The 24,334-nt window shown below is 42.6% G+C and overlaps 2 protein-coding genes across 7 annotated transcripts in view; both read right to left on the reverse strand.

The window, feature by feature from the left end:
- The window catches only part of NUSAP1 (nucleolar and spindle associated protein 1), a 77,028-nt gene extending 74,365 nt beyond the window's left edge, over positions 1-2,663 (reverse strand). The window contains exons 1-2 of the mRNA XM_054513603.2: positions 2,611-2,663; positions 824-904 (exon numbers count right to left, since the gene is read on the reverse strand). The gene's annotated coding sequence lies outside the window, so the exon portion shown is untranslated. The remainder of the gene's footprint in view (positions 1-823; positions 905-2,610) is intronic.
- CHP1 (calcineurin like EF-hand protein 1) overlaps positions 1-24,334 on the reverse strand; it is a 71,511-nt gene that overhangs the window by 18,055 nt on the left and 29,122 nt on the right. For all 6 annotated transcript variants that reach the window (XM_064570658.1, XM_045900322.3, XM_064570656.1 and 3 more), the window contains exons 5-8: positions 15,447-15,508; positions 12,090-12,212; positions 2,611-11,929; positions 824-904 (exon numbers count right to left, since the gene is read on the reverse strand). In XM_064570658.1, the coding sequence (XP_064426728.1) occupies positions 11,876-11,929; positions 12,090-12,212; positions 15,447-15,508 (239 nt within the window). In that variant the 3' untranslated portion in view covers positions 824-904; positions 2,611-11,875. The remainder of the gene's footprint in view (positions 1-823; positions 905-2,610; positions 11,930-12,089; positions 12,213-15,446; positions 15,509-24,334) is intronic.

A 24,334-nucleotide genomic window follows, 5' to 3' on the forward strand; every position in this document is an offset into this window, starting at 1 on the left:
AAGATAGCAACACTATGGCTAGACTCATACCTAGAAATATTAATGGTGTAGTGAAAAGCTTTAGAAATTAAAGATTAGGGCGCCTGGGTGGCTCAGTTGGTTATGCGACTGCCTTCGGCTCAGGTCATGATCCTGGAGTCCCAGGATGGAGTCCCGCCATCGGGCTCCCTGCTCGGCAGGGAGTCTGCTTTTCCCTCTGACCCTCCCCCCTCTCATGCTCTCTCTCATTCTCTCTCTCGCAAATAAATAAAATCTTAAAACAAACAAACAAAAAACAACAAAAGAAATTAAAGATTAAAATATCAGTATTTATCTATAATTAAAACAAGTGAATATATCCTAAAATTTGCCTAGTAGCACTTATATTTTATCATTTGATCTTCAATCTAATTAAAGCTGTATCTTTCTTCTTTATCCAATAAAAATTACTGGTTTGGGCAAATGATCAAGTTTTTCTTTTTTATACTTGATACACTGCTTTTGTTGAAAATACAAGATTTAGCTTAAATGTAAGTAATTTCTAGTCAATGGGGCGCCTGGGTGGCTCAGTCGGTTAAGCATCTGCCTTTGGCTCAGGTCATGACCCTAGGGTCCTGGGATCTAGTCCCACGTTGGGCTCCCTGCTCAGCAGAGAGCCTTCTTCTCCCTCTCCCTTTGCCCCCTACTCATGCTTGCTCTCTCTCTCTCTCAAATAAATAAAATCTTAAAAATTTCTAGTCATTTTTGGTGTTCATTTTCTGTTGAAGCTTATTGTTCTACTTCTATCTAGCTATTTTTCAAGCTGCTTAAACAGTATCTGGAAGCATTAGCGACTATTACTCACTTGCCAAATCCTGAGTTCTGATTTTTGCTTTCTTCTCAAGATGAATATAAAAGCACCTGGAAGCCAAAGAAAATGTTCTTCCTGTAATAAGGAAAAATAAAAACAACATTATAGTAAGGATACAGCCCTCACTTGTGCTATATGCTTCTTTGTGCAGAACTATTCAAATGAACCAAGCTATTTTTAAAAACATCACGATGGGGCACCTGGATGGCTCTGTCATTTAAGTGTCCAACTCTTGGTTTCCACTCAGGTCATGATCTCATGGGTCTTGGGATCTAGCCCCAGGTAGGGCTCCAACCTCAGTCAGAGGTAGGTGTGTGTGTGTGTGTGTCTCTGCTTGGAAGATTCTTTCCCTCTGCCCCTGCCCCCACCTGCGATCTCTCTGGCTCTCTCCCTCTCTAATATAATCTTTAAAAAAAATCATTATCAAAAACTATTCAAAAGGAATAGTCAGAAAGAAGTTACTCTCTACCTGCACTGGCACTAATTTTATAAAGATATCAAAACTCTTGAATAAGTGGTTCTCAAGTTTTTATGGTACTTTCTTCCCACTAAGAACCTGATGATGCTGTGGTCCTCTTCTCACAAAAGACCTTTGCTTTAATATAGATGACCACACCCCTCTGTTGTAAGGTAGGAATAATACTCTGTTCCTTTCCTCTGCCCTACATATCTTGTTTCTTCTTCTAGATGAAACTGAAAAAAATACTCCTGACAAAAGAGAAAGGTCTTATTTATAAGGCAGCTATTCTTTATGCGTATTTCCAGCTTTGCTAAATCAAGGACCAGCAAAGAGCATACCAGAAATATCCATTCCTATTATGACATATCAGTGGAACTGCACCCAACTAACATGCCAATTCTAAATAGGCTTCACTAATTCAGAAACCTAGTAACAGGAAACTTTCCAAGAATTTAACTGAAACACCGAATCAGGGGTTATAAAAATCCAATTTATAAAAAGAAACCCAATATACAAGAACCGAATACAAATGACTTGACAGTATTATACTTGGCAACCCCACCACATTATACAAATTACGTTCTAATAATATTTCCCCAAACTCTTTCTCACTATCTCTATAAATGATAAATAAAAATTGTACACTGGCTCTTTTAATTCTGGAAAACAACAACGGTGAATTCTACCGGGACCTACAGTCAGTCGAAATTAAAGCACCATTAAGCAATTACCAAGTCACACAAGGACAAAGATGCTTACTCGGATCTTAAAAGTTTGAGGGGTGGGAGGGGGAAATGAATGAATAGGTAGCAAGAGAACGTGAATGATACAAATTAAAATCCCGGGGGGAGAACCTATTAAACCAAATCTCAAGGTCAACGGACCAGGGACACAAATTACTCAGGGCCCCAATAGGCCTCGATTGATACCGGAGACTCAGGCAAAACAGCGAACACGAAGCCGTGAGGTGAGGAATATAAATAAATCAATAAAATAAAGGTATTCTTTAAAAAATAAACCGCTGGACGACGCAGCGGCTGGCAGATACACACCCGCGTGGGTGCAATCACCGGGGAACAAGCCGAAAGCACAAAGGCAGCCAAAAAAGGCACTGAGAAGGACAGAGGTGGGTAGAAGACGAAGCGTTGGTGCGACACACCCCGCAAGGTTTGTACGGCCGCCCGAGGCTGCTCGAAAGGAAACCCGCGCCAGGCCGAGGCCCGCGCCCGCCGCAGGCAGGGCTCCGCGCGCTCCCGTTCCCCGGCCGGGCTGGGCCGCGCCACCTCCTGCTAGTTCCCCGTCGCCCGCCTTCTCGGCTTACCTCGCACCGACCAGGAGAAGCACTGGACACTCCGGGGGCCTTCCCGCCCCCGGCCCAACGGCCGGCTCCCACCCGCACGCCTCACTCCGCCATCTTCGCTCCTTCCCAAGTCCGCCAACCCTGCGGCGGCCGTTTCCACAAGCCCCGCCTCCGCTTCTGCCGCGGCGTCCTGACTGGTTAACGACTTGCGCAAGCGCATTGTCTTCCCGCTGTCGGCTGGTCGGAATGTACGTCCGTCAATAGTGCTGACCCCACTCTTTTCGATCTTTTTTTTGTGGGATTGGGTCCCAGGGTTGAGGTAACGGGGGGAAAACGTTTTTGTAATTCACTTGTTAGGAATGTAAAATTATTTCCCGTAGAACCTGTGTCACTTCGTGGAAAGGTAGTCTGGCTAGGCCGCATGACAGTTTTATAAGACACCGTTAGGTTCAACTATACTGCTGATAATTTCATTCTCGGACCGGGAGCTTTTAACCCCGGACAATACCACACCTAGGCAGACAATTTAATAGCTCCAATTTGTATCTCATTCTCTCTGACTCGTTTCCATTCGTAAGGGGCCCAAACGTCAGACCGCCGTTTCCAGCTCTGGTCAATACAGGAGAGCAAATTCGTTTCTTTCGTTTAAGGATTCTTCTGGAAAATGTCAGACCGTTATAACTGACAATTTTGTTGCTTCCTACACTCAGCTGTAGGGCTCTTGGGATCCTGTCTAAAGGGATTGTTTCAGGGGCGCCTGGGTGGCTCAGATGGTTAAGCGTCTGCCTTCGGCTCAGGTCATGATCTCAGGGTCCTGGGATCGAGTCCCACATCGGGCTCCCTGCTCCTTGGGAGCCTGCTTCTCCCTCTCCCACTCCCCCTGCTTGTGTTCCTGCTTTCGCTCTCTCTCTCTGTCTCTCATGAATAAATAAATAAAATCTTAAAAAAAAAAAAAAAAAAAGAAATGCCAGAGTATTTTCAAACAGTGTATGCTCACATATTCAGAGTTGGAAGGGATCACAGAGCTTACCTAATCCAACTGGGTCATATTACAGATGAAGAAACTAAAAACCAGGAAGCCTGGGTGGCTCAGTTGGTTAAGCGTCTGCCTTCGGCTCGGGTCATGATCCCGGGATCCTGGAATCGAGCCCCGCATCAGGCTCCCTGCTCAAGTGGGGAGCCTGCTTCTCCCTCTCCCTCTGCCGTTCTCTCCACTTGTGCTCTCTGGCTCTATCTGTCAAATAAATAAAATCTTTTAAAAAAAAATAAATAAAGGGATTGTTCCAGGAGAGGCAAGTAGAGTAATTAGAAGTTGCCATTACACGGTGCCAATGGTGGCTCCCAGGTATGAGATGTAGGTCCTCAAACACCAGTAAGGCTCTCAAATGGGCTGCTTCCTAGGAATATGGATTCCTAATGCTGCACCTCCCTGAGATCCAATTCCCAAAGTCCTCGGATGAAGCTAAGGAGTTTTATTTTTACAGAAGCTAATGATAAAGGGCAACTAAGGGAAAACCTTCACTTAAAATGGGGGAGCCTGCCTTGCTCAGTCAGAAGAGCATACATACTACTCTTTATCTCAGGGTCGTGATTCAAGTCCCACTTTGGGCATGGAACCTACTTAAAAAAAAAAAATCATACTTAATGGTGAGCCTTCATACTTTCCCTTTAAGATCAGAAACCAAGCAAGGACACAGGCTCTCTTCACCTCTATTCAACATTGTCCTGGAGGGTGTAGTCAGTGCAAAAAGGCAAACAAAAGGCATCCAGATTGGAAGAAACAAAACTGCCTTTATTTGCAGGTGACGCGATCCTCTGTTGAAAATCGTAAGGAGCACGCACAGAGCAAAAACAAAAGTACTGGAATTTTTATGTTTAGTGAGGCTGCAGAATACAAGATAAGTATACAAAAATCAACTATTTCTCTACACTAATATAAAAAATGAAATTAACAACTGCATTCATAGTAGCATCAAAAAGAATAAAATACTTAGGAAAAAGTTTAATAAAACAAATCCAAGATTTATACACCAAAAATATAAAACATACTGAGAGAAATGAAGATCTAAAGTAGAGACTTTCCATGTTCATGGTTTGTTAGACTCAATATTAAGATGGCAATTCTCAAATTGATTAGAGTCAATGCAATGCCTAACAAAATCCTAGTACATATGTGGTAGAAATTGACAAGCCGATCCTGAAATGTATAAGGAAATACAAAGGACACAGAATAGCTAAGCCAATTTTGGGGAAAAAAAGTCTGAATTACACTACCCGATTCATAACTGACTACAAAGCTACAGTAATTGAGACAGTGTAGTATTCACGAGGATAGGCATATAGAATCAGCAAAACAGAATTGAGAGTCCAGAAACAAACCCTTACATTTAGGACCAATTTTTGACCAAGATGCCAAGATAATTCAATGGGAAAAGGAGAGTGTCTTCAATCCAGGATATTGGCAGGGTCAACTGATATTTAGTTCAGTTATTAAAATATTAAAATACTTACACACTTCGCATTTCCCATTTCCCCAGACCCAAGGTTCCCTTCTCTGCCTCCTCTTATACTCAGGACCCCCCCGCCCATACTTATCCCCTATCCAGCAACTGAAGGGTTTACTGCCTAGCATAGCAGAGGCTCTATCTCTAGGACTCAGCTCCAGCCATACATTCTGATAGATCAGTCCAACACTAGCTAAAAATAACTTCCCATTATAGATGTTTTTCTTCCTAGGGCACAGGCAACTAGGAAAGAACCAAAAACAAAACCATAAAACAGTGTCAACTGGGATAATACAGACTGTTTCTCATTTATCTCTCATTTATTTCCTCCTCCTTAACAATCATGCCCTTCATGTTAAAAAAGTTTGCAGATGTACCTGTGTGTTCCTAAAAACAAAAACAAATACAAAACAAATACATGCACACACAAAAACAAAAAATAAAAAAATATTTTTTAAAGATTTTATTTATTTGCTTGTTTGACAGAGAGAGAGAGCGAGCACACAAGCAGGGGGAGCAACAGGCAGAAGGAGAGGGAGAAGCAGGCTCCCGCTGAGCAGACGTGGGGCTCGATCCCAGGACCCTGAGATCATGACCTGAGCCGAAAACAGACGCTGAACTGACTGAGCCACCCAGGCGCCCCCCACAATAAAAATATACATTTTTAAGATTTTATTTATTTGACAGAGACACTGCAAGAGAGGGAACACAAGCAGGGGGAGCGGGAGAGGGAAAAACAGGCTTCCTGCTGAGCAGGGAGCCCAATGTGGGGCTCGATCCCAGGACCCTGGGGCCTTGACCTGAGCCAAAGGCAGACGCTTAACGATTGAGCCACCCAGGCGCCCCTAAAAGTATTTTTGTAAAATAGTGTTATATATACAGGGAGAACCTAGTTATTATGTTATGAACCAATAGGCAGCAATTCTAGATCATCTAGGTAAACCTCTGTTGTAATTTGGGAATTCTGCAAGATTCCTGACAAAAATGGTCATTCAAGATTTCGCTTAAGCAATTCTAGCAACTAAGGGCTAGGGAATGCACTAGTTTTGGCAATATCCTGTTCCTCATTTGAATAATAAGAAATTCTTCCTTAGGAGTGCCTGGCTGGCTCAGTTGATGGGAGTATGAGATTCTTGGATCTTGGGGTTGTGAGTTCAAGCCCCACATTGGAGAGAGAGATTACTTAAAACTTTTTAAAAAAATCAATTTAATTAAAAAAAAATTCTGGGGTGCCTGGGTGGTTCAGTTGGTTAAGTGTCTGACTCTTGATTTCAACTCAGGTCATGATCTCACCATTGTGATATTGCATCCCACACTGGGCTCCACACTGGGTGTGGGGTCTGGCTTAAGATTCTCTCCCTCCCCCTCTACCCCTACCCCCACCTTAAAACACACACACACACACGCAAAATAAAACCTGTTTCTGAAGAGGCTGTCCTGGCTGGCTCATTGGTAGAGCATGTAACTCTTGATCTCGGGGGGTTTTGGGTTCAAGCCCCATGTTGGGTGTAGAGATTACTTAAAAATAAAATCTTAAAAAAAAAAAGTAATTGTGTGTGTTTTTTAGGGAGTAAGATTTTCAGAATAAAACACTAAAAATCTGTTTAATGGTGCTTGATATCTATTATAGCAGCCAAGAGAACTTATTTGATTAATTCTTATTTCTGCAACCACATTCAGGTATAGGATATAACAATTCACCTACCTGGTTCAGTTCTTAAATAATTTAAGACTGCAAAGGGTGGTGGGAAGTGTCAAGACCATGTCACCAAAGTCTTTCTAGTTTTGAGAAGAGGTCAGAATCTAGTGCTTAGAAGACTGAAGAGAATAGAGAAGAAAACTGAGTCTTGGCATCTCAAGACCAAATCTTTGATCAGCTTCTACCTTGGGTTAAGATGTCAGCTTAGTTGCTTACTCCATCTTAAAAGACATGAGGCTCCTCATTGCAGTCTGCTCCATCCCAGAGCTGGGAAGAAACTGCCTGCAGTACCTCACAAACTTACAGGTAAATCTCCCATCACTCCTTGGTGTAGAGGAAAAGAATCTCTAAACTGAAGTTTCTACTAAGCTAGATGTTAAACAGATCACAGATCTGTATTAGAAAATACCAGCCATCTTTAGTTTGAATCGTTTGTTGACTCAAAGCTCAGTCAAATGTGAATTTAGGGGCCCCTGGGTGGCTCAGATGGTTAAGTGTCTGCCTTCGGCTCAGGTCGTGACCCCAGGGTGCTGGGATCGAGTCCCACATAGGGATCCCTGCTCGTTGGGAGCCTGTTTCTCCCTCTGCCTCTCCCTCTCTCTCGTCTTTCATGAATAAATAAATAAAATCTTTTTTTTAAAAATGTGAATTTAGGGAATTTCAGTCCAGTAATGACTTCCTTCCAAGCAGTTCTGCTCTCAGTGTTTGGGAAACAGGATAAATACCTGGTTTATAGTATAAGAAACCCAGTTTGTAAAGATAGTCCTCTCTGAGGCATCTCTGCAATGAATGTTTGCTCTAAATCCTAATCAACACAATCTATTCTAGTATTTTATTTTTAAAGATTTATTTTAGAGAGAGAGCACGAGAGAGTGGGGGAGGGATAGAGAGATTAGGAGAGAGAGAATCTCAGACTCCCCACTGAGTGTGGAGAATGACACAGGATTTGATCTCACGACCCTAAGATCATGACCTGAGCCAAAATCAAGAGTGGGTTACTTAACCGACTGAGCCACCCAGGTGCCCCATATTCTAGTATTTTAAAAACAGAATTTGATAACATGATTCTAAAAGCAATTTGAAAAAAATAGATGACAGTAAAGACTATTCTGAAAAGAAGAATGAAGGTAAAAGAAAGTAATTCAATTACTTGTGGCAGTTTGGCATTCATTTCTTTGGAGACATATCAAAAGCTTTAAGTACATGTCCAAACCTTGACCTAGTAATCCCACTCCTGTAAAATCTTTTCAAAGAAAAGAGCTATGTGGAGAAAGGTATTCATTGTATCATTAGAACAGATAAAATTGGAAACAATAAACAAGGTAATAATTAAATACTATATCAAGTCTGTAAAATGTAACCATTAATATAAGCTAGGAAGAACAGGTAACATAGGGAATACATTAATTTTTGTTATTTTTTTATTATGTTATGTTAGTCACCATACAGTACATCATTAGTTTTTTTTTTTTTTTAAAGATTTTATTTATTTATTTGACAGAGAGAAACACAGTGAGAGCAGGAACACAAGCAGGGGGAGTAGGAGAGGGAGAAGCAGGCTTCCCACGGAGCAGGGAGCCCGATATGGGACTCGATCCCAGGACCCCGGGACCATGACCTGAGTCGAAGGCAGACGCTTAACGACTGAGCCACCCAGGCGCCCTACATCATTAGTTTTTGATGTAGTCTTCCATGATTCATTGTTTGCATATAACACCCAGTGCTCCTTGCAGAACGTGCCCTCCTTAATACCCATCACCGGGCTAACCCATCCCCCTCTCTCCTCACCTCTAAAACCCTGTTTGTTACTCGGAGTCCATAGTCTCTCATGGTTCGTCTCCCCCTCTGATTTCCCCCCCTTCATTTTCCCCGTCCTTCTCCTAATGTCCTCCATGCTATTCCTTATGTTCCACAAATAAGTGAAACCATATGATAATTGACTTTCTCTGCTAATACATTAATTTTTTAAAGCTGATATAATCTTGTGTTATGTTCCATTTATGTTCAAATATGTAATGCATGGATAGACCAGAAAGGAACAAGAGAAATCAAGTTGGTTAAGGGGATTTTCCTCAAATTGTATTTAATGCTGTAGTATGTTTATAACATTTTTACAGTATTGATTATGCTCTACTTTAGTCACAAGACTGCTGTTCCTTTGGCCATGGCCAGTTACATTCAGTTTTTCCCAAAATGGACTGCTTGGTCCTTCATCTAGTTGCCACTTTCACTGAATCCTAACAGACTCAAAGTGAAACAAAGCTTAAACACCATAGCAAGTCATTTGGAATGGACTTTTCAGGCAGATGGATGGGAAAAGAAGAGGGTATCGCGTTAGAATTTGTATAGCTGATTCCAGCTATTATTACTGCTTTGAGTCCAGTGGCATGCCCCTAAACCTAAAGAGAGATATTTGCACCTTACAGATGAAGTAGTCATGGAGTCTTTTTTTTTTTTTTCCTTAAGTAGACTCCACACACAGCATGGAGCCCACTGTGGAGCTCAAACTCATGACCCTGAGATCAAGACCCAAGCTGAGATCAAGACTCCCCAGGTCACTGAGTCTTGAAGATGTGAAAAGCCATGTAATGATAGGTGGGTATAATGAGTCATTGAGGCTGCACATGCTTGAGGGGGTGGATGACTTAATAACGAGCAATAAACACATACCCCATTTTTAGGCCTTTTCTACATTTAAAAAGCCAGGGAGTCAAGAACAGAAATGGAATCCTACCTGGAGTGAGCGGGAAGTGGCCAAGGTAAGAAACCTGTGCCCAGGGGCACTCAGTGCTGGCCCCTAGATGAATACCCCCACATCACAGGTACAGGCAGCAGCAGAGCAAACATGCATTTGACAGCCCAGACATAAACCTGAGTAAGGGAAACATGGTTTGGGATTTCAAACTTGAAGGAGGGGACTGAGCTTTATAAAATTCTTAAAAAACAGACAACGGGCGCCTGGGTAGCTCAGTCGTTAAGCATCTGCCTTGGGCTCAGGTCATGATTCCGGGATCGGCTGAGCCCTGCATCAGGCTCCCTGCTACGTGGGAAGCCTGCTTCTCTCTCTCCCACTCCCCCTACTTGTGTTCTCTCTCTCACTGTCTCTGTCAAATAAATAAATAAAATCTTTAAAAAAAAACTTAAGACAAAACTGACCCAAGTTATTTTGTTTTAACCACAAGTATTTATTGATGGATCAAAGAATACAATTTTAATGGAACAATAAGGCACAACCGTGGATTAAAACAGTTTGCTATACAGCCAAAAGGAGGAAAAAGCCATATCTTAGGAACTTTACATATGGAAGTCAAGGAGCCTCTGAAGTACCTCTCTAACAGACGAGTGTCAGAAAATTCTTCCCTTTTATCCATTCCCTATATTACATCACTTGATCACAAAGTCAGACTGATACTTCATCCAGAATTCCTCAGTCATTTATACTTGAGTCATCTGGCCTGGCCACTCCTGTTTCCCACTCTTCCCAATCCCTTTGCAGCATCTTGTTTTTGTTTTTAAGCAATTCCCTGCCAAAAGTATTCCAAAGCAAGGAAACAAGGCCTTCCAAAGCAAGGAAACAACCAAGCGAGCAAGCAAGGAGTCAGAGAAAATCAGCCAAGGGCAGATATATAGACAAAGAGACTCATAAAGACAGGAGGACAACAGCCTGATTCACTGAGGTCTATACTAAGCTGTATAGGCAGAGAAGTTGCTCTGGCTCATGCAAAGGCCTGTAAGTGTCACCTCAGTTTGTGCCACTGGTGCCAGACTCCTTGTTTCTAAGAGATGAGTAGTGGTTTGCAAGAGGAGCTGGGAAGTCAATGTAACCAGGCAGCTTATGATAATAATACATTCAATGCTCGGGACCTCTTCTAGGAGTGGACTATGGCTTCCAGCACTAACATTTGCCAAGTGTAAAATTCGTTGAGAATTTTGTGCAAAACTTCAAGACACTGAGGACAATCTTTAAATCTCTCAGACTGGGATAAGTTAGGCACTTCCGTTAACACTGCTCATCCAATTGGGAAATGTGACGTGAAACACATTCTAGGGCACGTAACACTGAGGCATAAGCCATGCTGCATAAGTTTGGGGATACACCAGGCTTTCAGAGTGCCCGGGCTCCTTGACCAAAAAGCCATGAGAAAGGCCCCAAGCACAATGTCAGGGCAGCCATTGTGGTGGTGATGGTTTCCGAAAACTAAGCAAACCTGCCGGCATATGGCTCTTTTCGGAAGAGTCAACACTGTACTAACAAGAGTAGCTACGTAGTTATGTGAGTTGAGAATCAGAGGCCAGAGGTAGAGCGACCTGGGCAAGCCACGTGGAAGCCTTGGCTCTACACCTCTCACCAAGGCCGCCACCTTTCACCAAGAACATCTAACCAACAGCCCTTTGATGACAGAGCAGAGTGCAGGGGACCAAGAGATGACCATTCTTTTGAGAGAAGTGTTGGTTATGGAAAATCTCCTGTAGAGGCAACATCCCAGAGACCCATTTAAGAATAAAGGTAGACAAAAACCGCCAGCCCGCCCACTATCCTGCCAAGTCAGAAATACGCTTAACAGGCATAGCTTGGGGGGCCAAGTAGAAGAGAGGGGCTGAAGCTTAATGAAGAGCAGGGAGACTGAAGAACTAAGTGACAGAGAAGTAGGAAGGAAAGGACATATAAAAAAAGGACGAAGGAGCATGCCGAAGCCTGGCTGGAGGGAAGGCAGCAAGGCTGTCTTCTACATCCAGTGAAAGAGCTTTGCTGGTTGGTTCTTGGCATGGATTGCCTCTCACTGTTTCAGACGGGATGGACATGTGGCCTTCAGCAGCGAACCAGGGGAGATGATATTTAGAAATGGAGATAACTGGTGAATGATACTGAACAGAAATAGACTGGGGTACCATTCTGTAATGCCCTGTTTATACACCAAAGGCAAGTTTACGTTGACAGAACATATTTGGGGTTGTCATGCAACAGCAGTAGTACTTTGGGAGAAGGGGAATGATGGGGTGGAGGTGGGGCTGGTGGACAGGAGGACTCTCAAGTTCCAGTTCGTAAATACTAGAAAGCAGGCAACAGTCTGGTCTCAGTCCTTCAGTGAAGAAATCGGATGCTCATTTTCTGTTCTACGTCCACCTTCTCCAAAACCTGGGGGGAAAAAACGTCCCCAAACCCAATTATGGTTATGACGGTCAAAAGAAGGGATACTGCCCCAAGTTCTTATTGGAATGTTTTTCTCCCTCCCTCCTACGTGACAGAATTTTCAAACTTTTTCAGACTTTTTCAAACCAAGAGGTGATGGACTGACCTTAACAAATTCTGTGAAAGATATGGCACTGTCCCCATCCTGATCAGCCTCCTGGATGGTCCTGTCTGCAATGCTGCCCAGCTGCTCATCTGAGATATTTACTCCAACCATCATGCGTAGCACCTACAGGACCAAAAGCCAGGAATTACAGGAGACTTGGAGTTCAGCAGGACTCTTTTAAAGAAAAAGATTAAAGAAAAAGCCACCTCCACCCTCTTTTCCTTTGATGTCCTCAAATGTACAGACAGAAAGTGGAAACCCTTGTCTTCTCATCTAGGCCATTCTAGACAATGATATGAGTAGAACTCTCTGGCAAGGTCACTGGATAGGAAGGCAAAGCTTCACTGGGGGAGAGTCCTTTGCATTTTGCTCTTTCCATTTTTTTTTTTTTTTGGTAAATTTTTTTTATTATGTTTTTTTTTTTAAAGATTTTATTTATTTATTTGACAGAGAGAGAGACAGCGAGAGAGTGAACACAAACAAGGGGAGTGGGAGAGGGAGAAGCAGGCTTCCCGCGGAGCAGGGAGCCTGATGCGGGGCTCGATCCCAGGATCCTGAGATCATGACCTGAGCCGAGGGCAGATGCTTAACGACTGAGCCACACAGGCACCCCTTTTTATGTTATGTTAATCACCATCCGTTACATCATTAGTTTTTGATGTAGTGTTCCATGATTCACTGTTTGCATATAACACCCAGTGCTCCATGCAGAATGTGCCCTCTTTAATACCCATCACCAGGCTAACCCATCCCCCCACCCCTCTCCCCTCTAGAACCCTCAGTTTGTTTCTCAGAGTCCATAGTCTCTCATGGTTCGTCTCCCCCTCCGATTTCCCCCCTTTCATTCTTCCCTTCCTGCTATCTTCTTCTTTTTCTTTTTTCTTTTTTAACATATAACGTATTATTTGTTTCAGAGGTACAGGTCTGTGATTCAACAGTCTTACACAATTCACAGTGCTCACCATAGCACATACCCTCCCCAAGGTCTATCACCCAGCCACCCCATCCCACCCACCCCCCACCACTCCAGCAACCCTCAGTTTGTTTCCTGAGATTAATGCTCTTCCCATTCTTTTTGTCTGGAACACAGATATGATGCTTTGGTGGTAGAGCAGCCATCCCAGGGACTGTGGGACGAAAGTCCTCTGTGTTATGCATGCCAGAGCAAGAATACAGAAGCCTGGTTCCTGGACATCACATAGGTTCTGTATCAACCCAGATAATCTAACCCCAGACTTCTTGTTGCATGAGGCAAACTAGTTCCTTATTGGTTTAAGTCAGTTTGGTAGGGCTTTCTAGGAATCCCACATGAATGCAGTCCTCTCTGAAGCAGTGCATTAACCCAGCTATTCCTAAAGGACAGCCAAGAAACATAAAGATCTTTGAAGGTTTAAATACTAAACCCTTCTTTTTAGAAAAATAAGCACATTTAACGGACTGTAGTCAAGAGAATTTAACACTGTTTCACCAAATTTGCTTCACACATAACAAAAAACTCCTCCCCGCAATTCTGCTAACATCTTCAGGGTGTAAATATATTTTGAAAATTATTACTTTAAGCAAAATAAGCAACTATAGTGATATGACTGTTAGTATGAAATGGGGGCCAGGGTGCTTTTGTGATGCCTCACATCACTGTAGTCAGCCACCTCTGTCTTCAGAGGTAAGAGCTGAGCTCTTCCATAGGAGAGAAAGACTTTTTGGCCCAGCAGCTCACAGGCCCCACTCCTTTACATCCTTCTCCAATCTCTTGACATAGATTTTTAAAAAGTAAATTACAGGATTTTCTGAAAAGAAAAAAAGACCTGAAATATTGATTTGCATCAATACTGGTTATTTCTTTTTACAAATTGATTCTTGAAAATGGAAAGTTGTACATTTAGGGGTACAAAGATAGGCAAATGGAAGGATTAATAAAAAGAAACAATTTTGGGGTGTGTGGATGGCACAGCTGGCTAAGCGTCTGACTCTTGGTTTCGGCTCAGGTCATGATCTCAAGGTTGTGAGATGGAGATCCACCTCGGGCTCTGTGATCAGCATGGAGTCTGCTTGAGATTCTCTCTCTCCCTCTCCTTCTGCCCCTCGCCCCCCCCACTCTCTCTCTCAAAACAAGAAAAATTTAAAAAGAGGCAATCCTGGTAAAAATACTGAATGGCCAAGCCATTTGCCATCTTCCTTGATTGTGTGTGGTTGACTAGACAAGTCCATCCTCAAATAGCAGCTTCTTCTGAGCTCAGTCCAATTATTCTCTGAAGTGTTTTATTTTTAGAATTAGAGAACCGTATTGAGTACGTGTGCTCTGTGGGGAGAGGAGTGGTGTTGTCTGAAGAATCACTCATCCAGTCTGTTAACGAGGACAAGAGGGTCTAGAAGTGGCTTGATCCAGGTCCCAGCAACCAGTGGCCCTCACTGTCTGCCACGCCTCTGTGCCCAGTCAGCACTCCACAGAGCCACTCAGGGTTCCAGTTGGAAGTTCATTAGCAAATAGGACTTTTATTATTACTACCTCTTTTTTTTTAAGATTTACTTATTTGAGAGAGAAAAAGAGAGAGAGGGAGCACAATTAGGGGGAGTGGGAGAGGGAGAAGCAGGCTTCCCGTGGAGCAGGGAGCCCCACGCGGGGCTCGATCCCAGGACCCTGGGATCATGAACTGAGCCAAAGGCAGACGCTTAACAACTGAGCCACCCAGGTGCCCCCTACTTTACTTTTTAGGTGTTATCTTGAAATAGACAAATCTCCCCCAGAAAGTCCTGAATGTATTAGCTTCCTAGAGTCCTCCAGAATCATAAATATTAAAGAAAAGAAAAAAGGAGAACTTTCTCCCCTCTGAACTTGTATTTAAGGAAGTGAGGAAGACAAGAGGAAGGCAATGCTAAGAGGATGAAATGCTAGTCACTGCTAGTAGGAGGACAGGGAATTGTCCTCAGGAGCAACAAAGGACAGTGAGCACTTGGCTCTGTACAGCGGCCCAGCAAGAGTTCCATGACTCCTACATCAAGCCCAAGGACAGGCGGGACAGCAGCATTCACCTAAGTGTCATCAGAATATACTGGATATCAATAAGCTGATATAACAATAATGGAACTATCTGACTTAGACCATCTTGCATAGTTTAGCTCTGCCAGTCAGCACCTAAAAGACATTAAACTGGCTTTTAAATAGCAGAGACATCTGTCTTTGAGAACTCAATGAGCCATTTCACGTTCCCACAGGGTCTATATCTTTTATATCTAAAACGGTACTCTGCACAGGCAGGTGTTAAATAAACACTTGCTGAAAGAACAATTCCCGCCCAAAAGGACAAGCAGACAGAGCCCAAACAAGTTGTCCACATGCACGGCAGCTGTCACACATACCTGTAACAGCTCATCACGGGAAATCTTGTCATCTTTATCCAAGTCATAGAGTCGAAAAGCAACTGGTAGGGGAAAACGAGAAGTTACTGGAAATTAGCAGTGTTTTGCCCCTTTTCAAGGAAGTAAATACATAAAGAACACCAGACAGGAAACTGACAACAAGTAGTTTCTCAAGAGCAACTGACATGACCTCTAGAGCTTTTAAAGACATTATAACATTTAAGAAATTGAAATGCATCTCATAATTGATGACATCTTAACCCTGATAAAATAGGGCCCCTCTTCAGGCAAATCAGAAAACTTAATAAAAAGAAACAACTGGATGTTCTTTTTCTTACCTTAGAATGTTTAAAAACAAAAAAAATCTGTAAGTGGTTCTGGACATGAGGTCATCTCACAAAACCCACCAAGTCTACTGTGCACCACTCAGAGGGAGCCAGGAACAGGAGCCATGCAGGCGAAGGAGCTGACTACACAAAGTAGTGCTTGGGAAAAATGGCATTTTGGCAAATTTCTGCCAAATTTCAAGTAATTGTCTTCTCTCCTGGAACACTAAAAGTAAAGAACTGCACTTTTTTTTTTTTTTAAAGATTTTATTTTTTAAGAACTTCACTTTTAAATAAAAATGCCAAGAATTTGATGGTCTCCTGGCTTTACCATGTTCCTCTCCCTTAAATACATATGTAAGTCTTCTGGAAACTAGGATAAATGAGAGAATTCAGAAGAGCAAAAATCATTCAGACAGGGCCACATTGCTGAAGAGCTACCAGGTGAGGTGTCATACCATTGGATGATTTTACTGGCAACTGTGAGAAATCGTCACACTGAAGAAGTGACTGCTTTGTAATTATAGTTGAATGAAGTGTGGTTTTGAGGCTCTGAATCACAGTATGCTACTAAGGTTTTTGGGTTTTGGTATGGTGCTGTGAATACTAAAAGGCCAAAATCCACTGTTCTAGTTATTAAGATACAGATTTAGATCTTGTCCTCTGCAGGTCATGATCTAGTAGAGGAGAGCAACATACCTCTCACTTTAATACATATGCAATGTTATCATACATATGAAATGCTAGGGAACAAGACGTATGGCAGTTATGCCTTTCTGGTTCAAGTAACATTTAAACATGGTCCTGAAAGACAGACCAATCTGATGACGGGTGGGATTCTAGGCAGAGCTCATACTAGGCACAAAGGCATTAGAACATGGATGAATATCTCAGTGTTGAAACCACCCCTTCCCCTGCCAAAAAGGAGTCCCCTAAGAGTTGAAGTAAAAATTTTAGAAAAATTTGGGGCGCCTGGGTGGCTCAGTTGGTTAAGCGACTGCCTTCGGCTCAGGTCATGATCCTGGAGTCCCTGGATCGAGTCCCGCATCGGGCTCCCTGCTCGGCGGGGAGTCTGCTTCTCCCTCTGACCCTCCTCCCTCTCATGCTCTCTGCCTCTTGTTCTCTCTCTCGCAAATAAATAAAAATCTTAAAAAAAAAAAGAATTCTAGAGGGGGAGGGGCACCTGGCTGGCTCAGTTGGTATAGCATGTGACTCTTGATCTTGGGGTTGTGAGTTCAAGTCCCACATTGGGTGCAGAGATTATTTAAATAAATAAACTTAAAAAAATTCTAGAGAGGGGAACTGGGAGACTTTCTCTAATGTTTGTTTTCTTCAATTTGGTTAGTTGATTAACTTTATCAAATTTGAGAATTTACATGCTTAGGAGGTTTAGATTGCAAAGGAAAGAAGATAAGGATCATTACTATTCCTAAAGGAATATATGTTTATTTTATTTTAAGATTTTATTTATTTATTTGAAAGAGAGAGAGAGCGAGCCCAAGCAGGGAAGACGGGCAGAGGGAAAGGGAGAAGCAGATTCCCCGCTGAGCAGGGAGCCCGATGTGGGGCTCGATTCCAGGACCTGAAGATCATGACCTAAGCCAAAGGCAGATACTTAACCAACTGAGCCACCCAGGCACCCTAGTAATACCTAGAGTGAACACAGACACACACATACCTGTATATGTTGTCAAGTTTAAAATACATAAAATGTGTTATCTACTAAGCACTCTTCAGGATGATTTCGGAATGGAAATCTGTTTGCTATATAACCCATAAACATCTGTTTCTGAATTTTTTTATTTAAACAACCATTTATTTTCATTTTTTTAAAAGTAACCTCCACGCCCAATGTGGGACTCGAACTCATGGCCCCCAGATCAAGAGTCACACGCTCTACTGACTGAGCCAGCCAGGCGCCCCTGTTTCTGAATTTTTTAGTCAGGTAACTATTATAAACACATCTCCTTCTGCCAAGGTATTTACAGAAGCCTGAACTGCTAATTTTTTTTTTAAAGATTTATGTATTTATTTTAGGGAGAGAGAGAGAAATCCTTAAGCAGACTCCCTGCTGAGCGTAGAGCCTGACACAGGGCTTGATCCCAGGACCCTGAGATCATGACCTAAGGTGAAATTAAGTCAGATGCTTAACCGACTGAGCCACCTAGGAGCCCTTGAAACAGTTATCCCCCCCAAAATTCCTATTTTGGAACTCTCAATCCCCAGTGTGATGCTTTTAGGAGGTGAGGCCTTTGGGAGGTAATTAGGTTTGGATCAGGTCCTGAGGGTGGGGTCCTCATGATAGAATTAATGCCCTTATAAAAAGAGGAGACAAGGGGGCGCCTGGGTGGCTCAGTCATTAAGTGTCTGCCTTCGGCTCAGGTCATGATCTCAGGGTCCTGGGGTCGAGCCCTGCATCAGGCTCCCTGTTCAGCAGGAAGCCTGCTTCTCCCTCTCCCACTCCCTCTGCTTGTGTTCCCTCCCTCGCTGTGTCTCTCTCTCTGTCAAATAAATAAATAAATAAAAATCTTAAAAAAAAAAAAAAAAAGAGGAGACAGGAAATTTCTCCTCCTCTCTGTCTCTACCTCCCTCCCCATATGAGGATACAGTAAGAAAAAGGGGGCTCTTCTGGGTGCAGCAGGAGGACCCTCACCAAGAACCTGACTGTGCTGGCACCCTGTTCTCAGACTTCCAGGCTCCAGAAATGTGAGAAACATCTGTTGTTTAAGCCACCCAGTCTATGGTGAGCAGAGGAAGATATCAGCAGAAAGGTAAATACAGAGATTACCCGATAGGACCTTTGAAGAAAAACCACAGCATTAGTAGTTGTTTCTTAACTGACCTGGATTCCTATCAGGCAGTTCTGGCCCTGAACCAGCAAAAACATTCTCCCCAAGATAAACGAATGGTCAAATGCATAAATGACTGAGCCATTTTGTTAACATTTCTCTCTTTACTCTTCTCATCTCTCTTTTATCTCCCCATTCTTGGTCCTATGATTTGGACTCTCCCAATCCAGAGCTATCTTCTTGCATCTCTGGTTCCATGGCTTTAATTAAATGCTTTCCAGTGCTTGTGATTCCCAAATGTGATCTGCTTGTGATTCCCTCTGCTCTGAGCTCCTGACACTGATGTCAAGGCGATATGGTACACTGGTTAAGACTCTGGCTCTGCTGAATTCTGGCTCTGGGGGTTACGGGCTATGTGAACGTGAACAAGTTACTTGAACTCTCGGTGCCTCAGTGGCCTAAAAGGGGTAAACAAAATGAGGGTAACAGAATCCACCTCACAGGGTTGTAAGGACTGAAGGAATTACACACAAAGGGCACTTTATTATTTTTTTTAAGATTTTATTTATTTATTTGAGAGAGAGAGAATGAGAGAGAGCGAGCATGGGGGGGGGAGGGTCAGAGGGAGAAGCAGACTCCCTGCTGGGCAGGGAGCCTGATGTGGGACTTGATCCTGGCACTCCATGATCATGACCTGAGCTGAGGACAGTCATTTAACCAACTGAGCCACCCATGTGCCCACAAAGGGCACTTTAAAGAGTGCTGCGCACACAGTAAGAGCTCAATAAATATCACCTACCTTCTGTTACCTCCCTCCCCTCTTTTCACACCACTCACCTCTTTCTTGGTAATGCTCTGTTCTCTGAACATTCCAAGTACTCATTTACCCTGGTTGTTCCTGTGCCCAGAGCTCTCTTCTGTTCTTTGCATGGCTGGCTCATTCTTAGCTCAGAGAGGCTTTCTTTCACTCACAACTCCTTCTAATGCAGTGGCACCCCTAACCACTTTCTCACCTCACCTTATCCTTTTCCTTTACAAGACTTGCCACAATCATAAAGTTTTTCTTCAACTGTCATTTCTTTTTCTTCTTGTTTTTTTTTTTAAGTAGGCTCCACGCCCAGAGTGGAGCCCAACACGGGGCTTGAACTCATGACCCTGAGATCTAGACCTGAGCTGAGATCAAGAGTTGGGACACTTAACTGACTGAGCCACCCAGGCACCCCCATCTGTCATTTTCCATGTAGTCTGTTTCTCTTATTAGATCGTAAGCTCTATGAAAGCAAAGACCTTATCTGATTTATGCATCATTGTATCATGGGACTAAATTAGTGCCTGGCATACAGTAGTTGCTCAAACATTTGCTTAATGAAAGACCAAATGAATGATCTCAGTCAAATCTTTACCTTTTGATCACTGATTCTTCTTTAAAAAAGGAGGGGGGGTAAAATTTACCATTTTGACTCTTTTACAATGTACAAAGTTTCACGTGGTTGTATAACCACCACCAACAACCATCTCCCGAACTTTTTCATCTTCCCCATGAAACTCTGACCCACTAAACAGTAATTCCCCATTTCCCCCAATCTCTAGTCCCTGACAACTTTCTATGAATTTGGGCTACTCTAGGAACCTCATATAAGAAGAATCAAACAATATTTATCCTTTTGTCTGACTTACTATTTTTTTAGTATCATCCATGTGCATGTAGCAGAATCTCCTTCTTTGAGGTCAAATAATGTTCTACACTGTATGTATATAACGCATTTTGTGTATCCTTTCATCTTTCAATGGACATTTGGGTTGCCTCTACCTCTTCACTGTTGTGAATATGCTGTTCACTGTTTCTTCTTGGCTACTCTCCCTAACTCCACTTTACAATATTCCTCATCCTCCAAATAAAAGAGCTTCATGCAGACTCCTTATTTCCCGCATCACTCATTATGTGTTATAAAAAACTTCAGGGGCGCCTGGGTGGCTCAGCTGGTTAAGGATCTGCCTTCGGCTCAGGTCGTGGTCGTGGGATCCTGGCGCGCGTGGGGGTGGGGGTGGGTAGTCCCTGCTCAGCACGGAGTCTACTTCTCCCTCTGCCCCTCTCTCCTCTTCCTGCTCATGCTCTCGCTCTCTCAAATAAATTAAAAAAAAAATTTTTTTTTTTTAAATAATGAAGAGGGTTTTTTTTTTGTTAAAGATTTTATTTGACAGAGACAGAAACAGTGAGAGAGGGAACACAAGCAGGGGGAGTGGGAGAGGGAGAAGCAGGCTCTCCGCAGAGCAGGGAGCCCGATGCGGGGCTCGATCCCAGGACCCTGGGATCATCACCTGAGCTGAAGGCAGACGCTTAACGACTGAGCCACCCAGGCGCCCCTCAAATAAATAAAAAATCTTAAAAAAAAACTTCTATCATTTAAGAAGACAATTAGAACATCAACAGGGAAGCTTATAGACCTCTCTCCCTTACCACACCTTAAACCACCGTAAGGTGCGTGGTATCTTTCATATAAGACATTATAACCTTACTGATCCGAAGCAGAGAGCAATTAGGAACCATTCCTCGGAGACAAACAGATCAGTAGTACCATGTGTGCTTGGGCCTGTGCCTACAGAGGTACAGTTCAGCCCTGGTGGCTGCCCTTAACACTTTCACTGCAGCATGAAAAAGAAATAGGATCAAGTGTGCTCTCACAGTTCCTATTCTATGTAAAAGATGGTTCATAATCAAATTTGGTTCTAGAAACTCATTTTTTTTTTTTAAGATTTTATTTATTTATTTAATTGACAGAGAGAGAGACACACAGTGAGAGAGGGAACACAAGCAGGGGGAGTGGGAGAGGGAGAAGCAGGCTTCCCGCCGAGTGGGGAACCCGATGTGGGGCTCGATCCCAGGACCCTGGGATCATGACCTGAGCCAAAGGCAGACACTTAACAACTGAGCCACCCAGGTGCCCCTAGAAACTCATATTTTTAAGCAGATAAATGTGGAAGGTAAATGTATTTTAGTGGCAAATATGTTGTTACATGTACAATGTTCAATTGCTCTTAGTCTACACCAAAAGGTGCTGTCTTGCTGCTTCTTTAGCTCTGTGGGAAATTCAGAGAAAACCAACAAACAGAAGTAGACATACAAGACTCCTCCTGTAGCTTTGGTTTCATCGATCTAATCACACAAACGTGATCCCAACAGATAGACTGCAACAGTATTCTAATTGGTTTTCAGCTCTCTGTAACAGTTGGTCTGAGAGCCAAGACTAAAGTAATGGAAAAACTATGTATAACGTGCACAGTACTTTGCTATTATTTTATCTCATTCTAAAGTTTGCCATTTCTGGGGATGCCTGGCTGGCTCATTTGATAGAGCATGTAACTCTTGGTCTCAGGGTTATGAGTTCAAGCCCCACATTGGGTGTAGAGCCTACAAAAGAAAAGAAAAGAAAAGAAAAGAAAAGAAAAGAAAAGAAAAGAAAGGGAAGGGAAGGGAAAGGAAAGGGAAGGGAAAGGAAAGGGAAGGAAAAGGAAAGGGAAAGGGAAGAAGGAAGGAAAGTTAGTTCACCATTTCTGTGGCATTCAAACCTTCTTCCTTCCTAACAGACTCTCATCCACAGCTGTCTGTCTCTGTCCCATCAGATATGAACAGGGAAACAACACAGCCTAGTTGCTGATGAAAGCCATCATGTGACCACAAGGAGTCAGGCCTCTGGATGAAGCACATCCTAAGGATGGCAGAGCAGAGCAATAGAAAAAAACCAAAATTAACTCTGACACTTGCCTCACCTGATTTGTAAAGTGAGATAAAATACTTTCTTATTGTTGAATCCAGATGAGTCAGCTAAAGGAATCCTAACTGATACACCAAGTAACTACCAAATCTGTTTGGAATGTTTTCCTCAAGGTCAGTGTGAATTAATGTACTTAGACCATAGCAATTTACAAAGGAAATGAACTACAAAGAAAAGACTAATCCACGTGTTGCATAAAATATCTGGATCAAGCCATGGGAATACAAAGCTAAAGAAGTATAATTTTTTTTTCTTTTCTTACTATTAACTGCTTGCTGATTTGAAAGGTCTATAATGCAGGAATTTTAAAAAACCACAAGGGGTTCAATTTGTTTTACCTACTAGTTTTCCTTTTTTTCTATTGGGGTAAAATACACATAGAATTTACCATCTTAACCTTTTTTTTTTTTTAAGATTTTATTTATTTATTTGACAGAGACAGAGTGAGAGAGGAACACAAGCAGGGGAAGTGGGAGAGGGAGAAGCAGGCTTCCCGCGGAACAGGGAGCCCTATGTGGGGCTCGATCCCAGGACCCTGGGATCATGACCTGAGCCGAAGGCAGACGCTTAACAACTGAGCCACCCAGGCGCCCCCCATCTTAACCATTTTTTAAATGTACAGTTCAGTGGCAATAAATACATTGACATTGTTATACCATCATCACCACCATCCATCCCTAGAACTCTCTTCATCTTGTAAAACTGAATCTCTATACCTATTAAATAATAACTCCCCATTCTCCTCTCCCCCTATCCCTGGCAATCACCATTATATATTCTGTTGATTTTGACTACCTCTAAGTACCCATATCAGTGGAATGAATCATACACTATTTGTCTTTTTGTGACTGGCATCATGTCCTCAAGGTTCATCCGTATTGTAGAATATTGCAATTTCCTTCCTTTTTAAGGCTAAATAATATTCCATTCAATGTATATAGCACATTTTTGCTTATCCACTCGTTTATGGATGGACGCTTGAATTGCTTTCTCATTTTAGCTATTATGAATAACACTGCTAAGAATGTGGCTATAGCAAATCTCTTCAAGACCCTGCTTTCAATTCTTTTGGAAACATACAGAGAAGTGGAAGTCTGAGTCATGGTAGTTCCATTTTTAATTTATGAGGAACCACCATACTGTTTTCCACAGTGGTTATACCACTTTGCATTCCCACCAACAATGCACGAGGATTCCAATTTCCCTACATCCTTAACAACACTTGTTATTTTGTTTTTTTAAAGATTTTATTTATTTACTTGAGAGAGAGAAAGTGAGAGACAGAGCACAAGCGGAGGGAGAGGGGCCAAGGGAGAGGGAGAAGCAGACTTCCTGCTGAGCAGGGGGCCCGACACAGGCTCGATCCCAGAACCCTGAGGTCATGACTCCAGCCAGACAGATGCCCAACCGACTGAGCCACCCAGGCGCCCTTATTTTCCGTTTGTTTTTTTATAGTAGCCATCATAATGGGTGTAGGGTAGTATCTCGTTGTAGTTTTGATTTGCATTTCCCTAATAATTACTGACGTTCAGCACCTTTTCATGTGCTTGTGGGCCATCTGTTTGTTTTCTCTGGAAAAATGTCTATTCAAGTCCCTTGCCCATTTCTGAATTGGGTTGTTTTTGTTGTTTTAGGAGTTCTCTATATATTCTGGGTATTAAGCCCTTATCAGATATATGATCCGCCAATATTTTCTCCCATTCTGCGGGATGTCTTTGTACTTTGTATTGTCTTTTGAAACAAGAACACATTTTATTTTCATGAAGTCCAACTACTTGATTTTTAATTATGTCACCTGTGCCTTTGGTGTCACAGCTAAGAAATCACTGCCAAATGCAATGTCACGAAGGTTTTGTCCTATGTTTTGTTCTAAGAGTATTATTGTTTTAGGCCTTACATTTAGGTCCTTGATCCATTTTGAATTAGTCTGTGTCTATAGTGTTAGGTCATGGTCCGAATTAACCCTTTTGCATCTGGATATCCAGTTTTCTCAGCACCAT

This window comes from Mirounga angustirostris, unplaced genomic scaffold, assembly GCF_029215605.1.
Source record: "Mirounga angustirostris isolate CCGP_5_RB_7025 unplaced genomic scaffold, mMirAng1.0.hap1 SCAF_9, whole genome shotgun sequence".
Classification (NCBI taxonomy): domain Eukaryota; kingdom Metazoa; phylum Chordata; class Mammalia; order Carnivora; family Phocidae; genus Mirounga; species Mirounga angustirostris.